The sequence below is a fragment of the Apium graveolens genome, chromosome 7 (assembly GCF_009905375.1).
Source record: "Apium graveolens cultivar Ventura chromosome 7, ASM990537v1, whole genome shotgun sequence".
Taxonomy (NCBI): Eukaryota; Viridiplantae; Streptophyta; class Magnoliopsida; order Apiales; family Apiaceae; genus Apium; species Apium graveolens.
In genome coordinates, this window is record NC_133653.1 from 249,228,820 (window position 1) to 249,239,720 (window position 10,901).

Below are 10,901 nucleotides of genomic sequence, written 5' to 3' on the forward strand. Positions count from 1 at the left end.
TGCACTAAAATAGACTAACATAATTTCTAAAACTCATTTGTCTGTTTCTATTTCTAGTGCAACATATCTGTGTAGAATCTACTAGGTCTGTGACCCTCTTTTGTCCAGTTCATCTTGGCCCTTGATCTTGTGTTCTTCCAAATGTATTTGTAGTCTTTCCAATTCTGTGATAGAATTGTTTGTTGACTAATAATCTTGGATCTTCAAGTTTTCTGTATTCTGAATTTCAAAGTTATTGTCGAGATCTCTTTTACTGTGTAGAGAAGTCACATATCGATAAGTAAAATGAATTATCGATATCTCTACTTTTCTATATATATTATGACTTGTTGAGGTCTCCAGTTCTCTACAAGTAGATTGACTTGTCGATATCTCTAGTTCTCTACATAAGCTTTTGACTTGTATATCTTTAGTTCTCTACAAGTATATTTTGACTTGTCGATATCTCTACTTCTCTACAAGTAGATTTTGACTTGTCGATATCTTCAGTTCTCTATATGGACTTTTTCACTTGTTGATATCTCTAGTTCTCTGTAAGTAGATTGACTTTTCGATATCTCTTTGAACTTCTCTATGAGTCATTTTTGACTTCTCGACATACATCTCTATATTCATTGATCTATGACTTGGCGATATCTGACTTAGAACATGCTTCCAGGAATAACATTATTCAACTCCAAGCTTCTACACTTCTCTCTGAGGCATGATCATGATTGATCTTCTTCTAGAGTTTATTTCTTAGCTTGATGGTTATTCATAAAAAAAATCCTCCTGTCTAATCTCCTTAGCATTTTTATAGACTCAAAATATACAAATTATAAAATACAATAAGATTATCATACAACTGATTCTTAGGTTGTCAAAGTGACTTAGTCTTGTTATGACAAGCATGTCTTGCATAACAAAAGTCATGCTTGATAGCTAAAATCGGCTTTATTTGAAAAACCTGGAACTATTTTAAAGCTATCAAATTATGATTTTAATATACTTGCTGAACATTTCTTTTCCTTGTACTTGCATGTTTTTACCTTTAACATTCCAGTGAGAGGTAGATCGACGAGGCTTAGCCGGTAATTTGGAAAGAAAAAAAAAGATGTAATTATGAAGATGATTGGTTCAGTGTATTCGGGACTAAAGTAAGTTTTATTGTTTAAAGTTGTATTATATATTATAGTTTTGTTATCGTATATATGTGGCTAATATACTTCTTTTCGAAATTATACTAGTGGGTTAAGTTTTGAACTTGAGAATTGTATAAAAGGATTTTAAAATAAAGAAAATATATTTGTTTAATTTGGAATCTTGTTTTATTATAATCTAAAAGATTTTGATATAGTGAGGGTCATATATATTATATTTTAATAGTTGATGATTGTTTAAAATTAAACATGTTTTATATTACATTTTCACCGTGATGATCAAATCATCTGACCCGGATTTGGGGGCGTTAAATAAATGACTTATTATTCATAAGATGAACGTGAACATTCGACATTATATACATCGTGGGTGTTTGGATCCGTTCAAACCTACTTAAATAGTTCCAAAAATTAGACTACACTTATGTCTGTCAATTGGCAACTGTTATCAACCTTGTTATTTGACTGGTTATTTTACATAAATATTAAGTTGAGTGGACGTACATTCTAAATTTTCCAAACAGCTTATTTGCTTTTGTTATCGAGGCATAGCGTGTTTCAAATATTTTAATTGTTAATAAGTGTAAATATACCTGTAAAACAAAAAATAAGTGCAAATATATACATATATAACAAAAAGCGTCTTAATTGATTCAAATCATAATTTAATGGGTATTTTAAGCCAGTAGGGCCGAAACCCGGATTTTTCAAAAAATTAGGTCGGGGCAAATGTTTCAAAAGTCTATTGACAAAAATAATAAGGGTATGAGTATAACATTCAGGTTTTGACCATGTCGGGCTGAATCGGATTTTTGATATAGATTTTTTTATATTTTGAAATAAAGTATTTTTTAATTAAAAAAGGGAAAATATTAATTAAATTAAAACCTAGTTAATATTTATTGATCTCGTTTGATTTTTTTATATATTTTCGTATTAAAAACATATAAAATATAAAAAAAAATATTTATTAGTAAAATCAATTACATAAACCAAGTAATCTGCGAGCACATATTTATGAACAAATGTTCTTGGACTATTAAAGCATGTTCGCAACATCTTAGCAACATTATTCTTTTAAGTTTAACTCAAGCAAGAATTTTGATCGATAAAAATTCAATTTCAAAATTTAAGATTAGTGTTGAGTACATTAACTTGATTTTCAAAAATTTACCGTAAGCTTTGACATGAAACTTGCTCTATTATAGATTCTCTATAAGTATTATGACTTGTCGAAGACTCCAATTCTCTACAAGTAGATTGACTTGTTGATATCTCTAGTTCTCTATATGGGCTTTTGACTTGTATATATCTCTAGTTCTCTACAAGTAGATTTTGACTTATCGATATCTCCAGTTCTCTACAAGTAGATTTTGACTTGTCGATATCTCCAGTTCTCTATATGAATTTTTGACTTATCGATATCTCTAGTTCTCAGTAAGCAAATTGACTTATCGATATCTCTTTGGATTTCTCTATAAGTCATTTTTGACTTCTCGATATATATTTATATAATCCTTGATATTTGACTTGTCGATATATGACTTAGAACATGTTTCCAGGAATAACATTATTCAACTCCAAACTTCTACACTTCTCTCTGAGACATGATCATGATTGATCTTCTTCCAGAGTTTATTCCTTAACTTGATGGATTTTATGAAAAAAATCCTCCAGTCTAATCTCCTTATCATTTTTACAGACTCAAGAAATATAAATTCCAAAATACAATAAGGGTTACATACAACTGATTCTTAGGGTTATCAAAGTAACTTAGTCTTATTATGCATAGGCATGTCTTGCACAACAAAAGTCATGTTTGATAGCAGAAATCGGCTTTATTTGAAAAACCTAGAATTGTTTTAAAGCTATCAAATTATACTTTTAATATACTAGCTGTGCATTTCTTTCTCTTGTACTTGCCTGTTTTTACCTTTAACCTTCCAGTGAGAGGTAGACCGACGAGGCTTAGCCGTGTAATTTTGAAAGAAAAGAAAAATATGTAATTTTAAAGATGGTTAGCTTAGGGTATTCAGGACTAAATTAAGTTTTATTGTTTAAAGTTGTGTTATATATTATAGTTTTGTTATCGTATTTATGTGGCTAATATACTTCTTTTTGAAATTATATTAGTGGGTTAAGTTTTGAACTTGAGAATTGTATAAAGGGATTTTAAAATACATAAAATATATTTGTGTAATTTGGAATATTTTTCTATTATAATCTAAAATATTTTGGTATAGTTGGGGTCACATATATTATATTTCAATTGTTGGTGATTGTTTGCGACTGAACATGTTATTTTATATTACAGTTTTACCGTGACGACCAAATCATCTTACCCGGATTTGGGGGTGTTAAATAAATGACTTATTTTTCATAAGTTGAACGTGAACATTCGACGTTTTATACATTGTAGGTGTTTGAATTCGTTTAAAACCTACTTAAATAGTTCAAAAAAATAGACTAGACTTATGTTTGTCATTTGGAAACTTTTATCAACCTTGTTATTTGACCGGTTATTTTACATAAATATTAAGTTGGTTGAGTCGACGTACAATCTAAATTCTTCAAACAGATTTACTTATTTGCTATTGTTATTGTTATCGAGGTATACTTTGTTTCAAATATTATTATTATTAATAAGTGTAAACATACCCGTCAAATAAAAAATAAGTGTAAATATATACATATATAACAAAAAGCATCTTAACGAGTTCAAATCATATTTTAATGGGTATTTTAAGCCAGTAGGCCCGAAACCCGGATTTTTAAAAAATCGGTCGGGATAGATGTTTCAAAAGTCTATTAACAAAAATTATAAGGTATGAGTATGATATTTTAGGTCAGGTTTTGACCATATCGGACTGAATCGGATTTTTGATATAATTTTTTTTGTATTTTGAAATAAAGTATTTTTAATTAAAAAATTGGATAAATATTAATTAAAATAAAATCAAATTAGAATTTACCGATTTTGTCTGATTTTTTAAATATATTAAAAATATATACAATATATAAAATTATTATTTTTATTTATTAATAAAATCAATTACATAAACCTGCGAGCACATGTTTATAAACAAATGTTCTTAAACTATTAAAGCATGTTCATAAAATCTTAGCAACGTTATTCTTTTAAGTTTAATTCAAGCAAGAATTTTGTTCGATAAAAATTCAATTTCAAGTTTTGGAATTAATGTCAAGTACATTAACTTGATTTTCAAAAATTTACGGGCAGCTTTGACATGCAACTTACTCTATTTTAATTTATGTGTGTTTATATATGCATGCGAAATTATATTTTATTATTAAAAATGTAAGATTTGAAAACTAATTCAGAATATTTAGCATTTTTGGAATTTTACCATTGTCAGAAATTATATCGGTCAAATAAAGAAAAAAAAAGTCAAAATGAAAATGGAAGCGTTGATAATGATAATGCAATGTTTGGCATCCAAGCAAAAGAGGCGGTGATGTCCAAGCTTTCAGATCCCACCTTGTTCCCCAAGTATTTTCATTCTCTCCGGTCCCTTTTCCAATAATTTATAAATTTTTATTCTATCTCGTTAATATTTTAATATTGTTTCCCCATTTCGTATAAATAAGAAACAAGCCCCCCTTATTATTTCCTCACATAAATCATAAAATTATACTTGCGCTTACAAATCTCTCTCTCTCTCTCTCTCTCTCTCAGAAAAGGAACCTATACATTCATACATACATATATCGGCGCAGATCCTTGTGGCGGAGGACACCTCTTCTTCAATCACCCTCTCATCTTCTCTTCAGGTTATTATTCTCCCCTAATTTAATCAATATAAATTAATTTTTTGTATATAATAATTTATTATGTTTAATTTACATATGTTTAACTGAAATTAGGGTTTGATTGTATGTTTGTATGTGTAATTAGGGTTTTTTGTTAGCTTGTTTAAAATGGATTATGTAGATCGGAAAATTAGGGTTTGTATGTGATAGTTTTTTATGGTTGTGAAATTAGGGGTTTTTGTTGTATGTTGTGTGTGTGAGGTTTGGAATGGGTGGAAATATGTGATTGAAGGTTTTAGGTTTTTTTTTTACATTTCAGGATCGAAATATGAGCTTTCAGGCACGAACGGATAGAAGAGAAAATAATAATAACAATAGTAACAACAGCAATAATCGGACTCGGGTTTCCCAAGCTCAAGGCGGTCGAGGTGGACGAAGAGAGTGGATTCCGAGAGGGACTAATGCTGTTGCTACTACGAATTTAACGCCTGATATAACTGCTGCTGCTGCTGCTGGGCCTGTTTCTAATGTGGTTGAGAGTTTACCTGCGCAGATAAGGCAGAAACCGAATGGAAATGGTGAGGGGTCTTCGATGGGTGGGAGAGGGAGGCCGAATGGAAGTTATGGGGATTTTAGTAAGAGGTCGGGGATGAATGGCGGTGGGAATAGAATGAGTTTGGGTTCGAGGGGGCAGCAGTATGGTAGGCCGTTGAATCAGAAGAGGGAGAAGGAGAAGGATCGCAATGTGGCAAAGGACTCTAGCTTGCCGCAGCTTGTGCAGGAAATTCAAGAGAAGTTGATGAAGGGTACGGTGGAGTGCATGATTTGTTATGATATGGTGAAAAGATCTGCGCCTGTTTGGTCTTGTACTAGCTGTTACTCGATTTTTCATTTGCATTGTACGAAGAAATGGGCTCGTGCTCCTACTTCTGTTGACCTCTCGGCTGGGAAGGAGCAAGGGGGATTTAATTGGCGGTGCCCTGGTTGTCAATCTGTTCAGCTTACATCCTCAAAGGAGATTCGATATGTTTGTTTTTGTAGAAAGAGGGAAGAACCACCATCTGATCTATATCTGACTCCTCATTCTTGTGGAGAACCTTGCGGAAAACCACTTGAGAAGGAGGTTCCAGGTGCTGGTGTGAGCAAGGAGGATCTCTGTCCACATCTTTGTGTTTTGCAATGTCATCCTGGTCCTTGCCCACCTTGTAAGGCTTTTGCTCCACCAAGATTGTGTCCGTGTGGCAAGAAGGTAATCACAACAAGGTGCTCTGATCGCAAGTCTGTTCTTACCTGTGGAGAGAGCTGTGATAAACTTCTTGATTGTTGGCGTCACCGTTGTGAAAAAATTTGTCATGTCGGTCCGTGTGATACTTGTCAGGTTGTAATTAATGCCTCTTGTTTTTGTAAGAAAAAGTCTGAAGCTGTTCTTTGCGGAGACTTGACTGTGAAAGGAGAAGTTGATGTTGGGGATGGTCTATTTTCATGCCCTTTGCCTTGTGAAAAACTGCTTAATTGTGGTAACCATGTCTGCACAGCACCTTGCCATCCGGGTCCATGTGGGGATTGTGAGTTGTTGCCAGGCAAGATTAAGACATGCTGCTGCGGTAAAACAAGCCTAGAACAGGAAAGGCATAGTTGTTTTGATCCAATTCCTACCTGTGTGGAAATCTGCAGCAAAACACTCCCTTGTGGGTCACATAAGTGCAAGGAGTTGTGCCACTCAGGTGATTGTGCACCATGTCAAATGCTTGTAACTCAGAAGTGCCGATGTGGATCAACCTCTCGAACTGTGGAATGCTATAAGACAATGAGCGAGGAAAAATTTACTTGTGATAAACCTTGTGGTCATAAGAAGAGCTGCGGGAGGCATCGGTGCAGTGAGAGATGCTGCCCTCTTTCTAATTCAAAAAATCCATTGCCAGGTGATTGGGACCCACATCTGTGCTCAATGTCCTGCGGAAAGAAGTTGAGGTGTGGGCAACATTCCTGTGAATCCCTTTGTCACAGTGGACATTGCCCTCCTTGCCCTGAAACAATATTTAGTGACCTGACATGTGCATGTGGAAGAACTTCAATTCCTCCTCCACAGCCTTGCGGTACGCCTCCACCTTCATGTCAGTTACCTTGCTCAGTTGCTCAGTCTTGTGGCCACTCATCCACCCATAGTTGCCACTTTGGGGATTGTCCTCCATGTTCGGTTCCTGTAGCAAAGGAGTGTACTGGAGGACACGTTGTCCTGAGGAACATACCTTGTGGATCCAAAGATATCAGATGCAATCAGCTTTGTGGGAAAACTAGACAATGTGGCATGCACGCATGTGCAAGAACTTGTCATCCTTCACCATGTGATTCTTCTATTGTACCTGCTTCTGGTTCGAGGGTTTCTTGTGGGCAAACATGTGGTGCACCAAGAAGAGACTGTCGGCATACATGCAGTGCACTTTGTCACCCCTCTTCACCGTGTCCTGATGTTAGATGCGAGTTTCGGGTCACGATTACATGTTCTTGTGGAAATATAAGTGCCACTGTTCCTTGTGATGCCGGGGGGAGCAACAACGGGCACAATGTTGACTCCCTTCTTGAACTTTCTGCAGTCCAGAAACTGCCTGTTCCGCTTCAGCCAGTGGAAGCAAATGGGAAGCGAATACCTCTTGGGCAAAGGAAGCTCACCTGTGACGATGAGTGTTTAAAGGTGGAACGCAAACGAGCACTTGCAGATGCATTTGGTATTACTCCAAACATGGAAGCACTTCATTTTGGTGAGAGTTCTGCTGTTTCAGAAGTGCTAACTGACTTGTTTAGGCGAGATCCCAAGTGGGTTTTAGCTGTTGAGGAGAGATGCAAGTTTTTGGTCCTTGGCAGGGGTAGAGGTGGTACCAGTGCTCTAAAGGTTCATGTGTTCTGTCCAATGCTGAAAGAGAAAAGAGATGCAGTGAGGCTAATAGCTGAGCGGTGGAAGCTATCAATCAGTGCTGCTGGCTGGGAGCCCAAGCGGTTTATTGTGGTTCATGTTACTCCGAAATCGAAAGCCCCAGCTCGTATTTTTGGTGCCAAAGGTACAACCACAGCAAATATGATAAGTCCGTCTGTATTTGATCCTCTGGTGGACATGGATCCCAGGCTTGTTGTTGCTCTATTTGAGTTGCCAAGTGATGCAGATATCAGTGCATTGGTCTTGAGATTCGGCGGCGAGTGTGAATTAGTCTGGTTGAATGACAAGAATGCGTTGGCTGTCTTTAGTGATCCTGCTCGTGCTGCAACTGCCATGAGGAGGCTAGATCAAGGATCTTTGTATTATGGGGCAGTAGTTCTTCAAAATGGGGGAGTTCCTGGAGTTGCTTCAGGAGCCAATGCTTGGGGTGGTTCTGGGGTGCCGAAAGACGGAGGATCGGGTTTGGCTATAAAGGGAAATCCATGGAAAAAGGCTGTGGTGCAGGAGCCTGATTCGAAGGTGAGTTCATGGGGTGATGAGGAGGATATGGTAGGTGATTCTACTAGACTGGAAGCTTCTGTTCGGAAGGGAAATGGAGTTCCAATTCCTGCTTCATCGAACAGATGGAGCATTCTAGACGCAGAGATTATTCCTAGTTCATCCACTTCAATTGTGCAAATTACAGATCCCGTGGAACAGGTAAAAAGCCAAATGGTTTCAAGACTAGAATCTGGAGCAAGTTCTTCAGTTACGATCGAAAAGCACATGGGAAAGGATGATCAAAGACCAGAGGTTGTGGAGGATTGGGAGAAAGCTTATGATTGACAAATGATGTACAAAGGTGGGGAATATGTTGTTTAAGCAATTTAGCAACGCGTTCTTGGAGTTATACACGTGGTTATTCACTTTCAGTTTTAGTTGCCCATTTTTGCGTGGTGGCCAGCTTTTGGTTTTATTGAACTTTAATATGATGGTAGAGAATTTATCTCTGATCAATTGATAGATTTTGATGCATTTTATGCCCTATAGTGTTTTGTTACGGACACAACACACTATGTTTTTGTTAATGGAAAATGAAATATCATAGAGTTCATGTCATATTCTTTGTGTTTATTTTTTGGTTATGGGAATTGGGAAATATCTGTGGACCAGCTTATCTACTGCTTTCTCAATATTATTTATTTATAGTTATTTGTTTTAGCTAGTGAATTAGTGGGAGATGTGACCTTTTCAGTTATTCACTTGGTTTCAGTTGTGAGCCAGATTGTTTAGATACCAGTTGGTGACAGAATCGTAAGTTAGATTAAAGAGTACCCCAAGAGTCCAAGACCAAATCGGTCGTTTCAGTATATATATTTCCTTGAAATTTTGAAGTTAGAATCTAAGTTAATCTAACTATCTAATTGCTAAGACATCTACATAAATTTTGATTGGAACTGTTGGAGAAACCACTTACATTAGTTCGGCCCTGCTGATGTCAAAAAGAAAATGTCATCCCCAGGAGCTGTGTTGAAAGGGGAATAGTGCAGATACTGGAGAGCCTATTATGTGTTAGATGTCTTCCAAGTTAAATTATTGACCTGTGATGTGAGGTCTTATACATTCTCCTACATTTTTATGTTGATTAATAATTTTAATGGCCATAGTTTTAATAATTTTAATGGGCACAGTTAAATTGGTACCTACATGCAGTGAACAAGAAAATGTCTGCAATACCATCCATTCCCAGCTTATTAGTGTTTTCATTATCCTTGTACTAAGTGTCACTTTGGGATAAAAGAATGGTCGAAAATATCAAATGAAAAATTGCAAATACTAAAATATTAAAAAAATATTTAAATTGTTTTTAAAATCAAAAGGAATTGATAAATCCTAAAATGTTAAAAATTATTAAATTATGTTACACACTTAAATTTTAAAATTGTTTAATTTAATAGGCCCTAAATCCTAACTCGGTGTAATATTTACTAATTTTTTTTGAATATTTTTAAAACCCAAAATAGTATTGGTGAACTCTAAAATGTTAAAAATTGTTAAATTATGATATATTCTTAAAAAAAAATAAAAAAAATTATCGAAAACTTAACATTAAGTGTTGTTTCTGGACCCTAAATAATCAAAAGAAGCTCAAAATAAGAGAGAGAAAAACAAAGATAATCATAACATTATATGATGCAAAGATAAAAAAAAAAAAAGAACGCTTAAAAAGAGAGAGAGAAAAACAAAAATAATCATAACATTACATGATGCAAAGTTAAAAAAAAAAAAAAGCAAAATGCTTCAAAATGTTACACGTAACAAAATAATATTTTGGATCATAATTTCCATCAGGTATATTTTGGATATTTTTTATCCAAAATGACATTTGATCCATTTTGAGTATACAATGATTATATTATACTAATAGAACAATGGTTCTATTAAGTTTACTATTTTTCTTGATATATGTAGCGTATTTGATCGGTTACAAAAGAAAACTTAATATGAGTCTTTCGGAAATAATTAAATTAATATTTACATGAGGTTTAAATTTGATTAACTCTAAATAATATATTATTTTAATAAAAAAACTATCGTGAAAGTCGTATTTTATAATTTTAAAGTAATAGCACTTATAATTTAAATTGATCAACTATGTGATCCTTTACTACTAAAAATTAAATAGTTGACCATTTTAAAGTTATAAGTTAAGGCTTTCACAACAGTTTTTTATTAAAATGATGCATTATTTAGAGTTGATCAAATTTCATCAGATTTCTTGTGTTTTTGGTATGTTGTTTTCAAGTTGCGAAGTGGGTGGATGAAATTTGAACTAATATAATGTTTAAATAATTTATGATTTTAATTCCTACGTTTCCTTAATATTATTATAAATTAAATTAAAAATTGCCAATAGTTTGGGATACAAATATATCACAAAATTTTCATCATTGAGAAATTACACTTGGTTCTTTTTATTATCCCATCTAAACTCTTATCCTTTCTACATATCAATTACACTCTCCTTAACAAACATATCATGAGTTGTCACTTTAGTTTCTTTTTTTGCATCATAGTTT

At 34.1% G+C, this 10,901-nt stretch overlaps 1 protein-coding gene across 1 annotated transcript; it reads left to right on the top strand.

Annotated features, from left to right (window-relative positions):
* The first annotated feature begins 4,728 nt into the window (after window positions 1–4,728).
* On the top strand, window positions 4,729–9,042 carry LOC141673066 (NF-X1-type zinc finger protein NFXL1). Its single transcript, XM_074479800.1, has 2 exons — window positions 4,729–4,931; window positions 5,230–9,042. The coding sequence occupies exon 2, from the start codon at window positions 5,239–5,241 to the stop codon at window positions 8,665–8,667; it is 3,429 nt and encodes a 1,142-aa protein (XP_074335901.1). The 5' UTR covers window positions 4,729–4,931; window positions 5,230–5,238; the 3' UTR covers window positions 8,668–9,042.
* The last annotated feature ends 1,859 nt before the right edge of the window (window positions 9,043–10,901 follow it).

Bases quoted from the DNA above. Each gene is read 5' to 3' on its own strand.
- LOC141673066 (XM_074479800.1), top strand. From the start codon at position 5,239: ATGAGCTTTCAGGCACGAACGGATAGAAGAGAAAATAATAATAACAAT.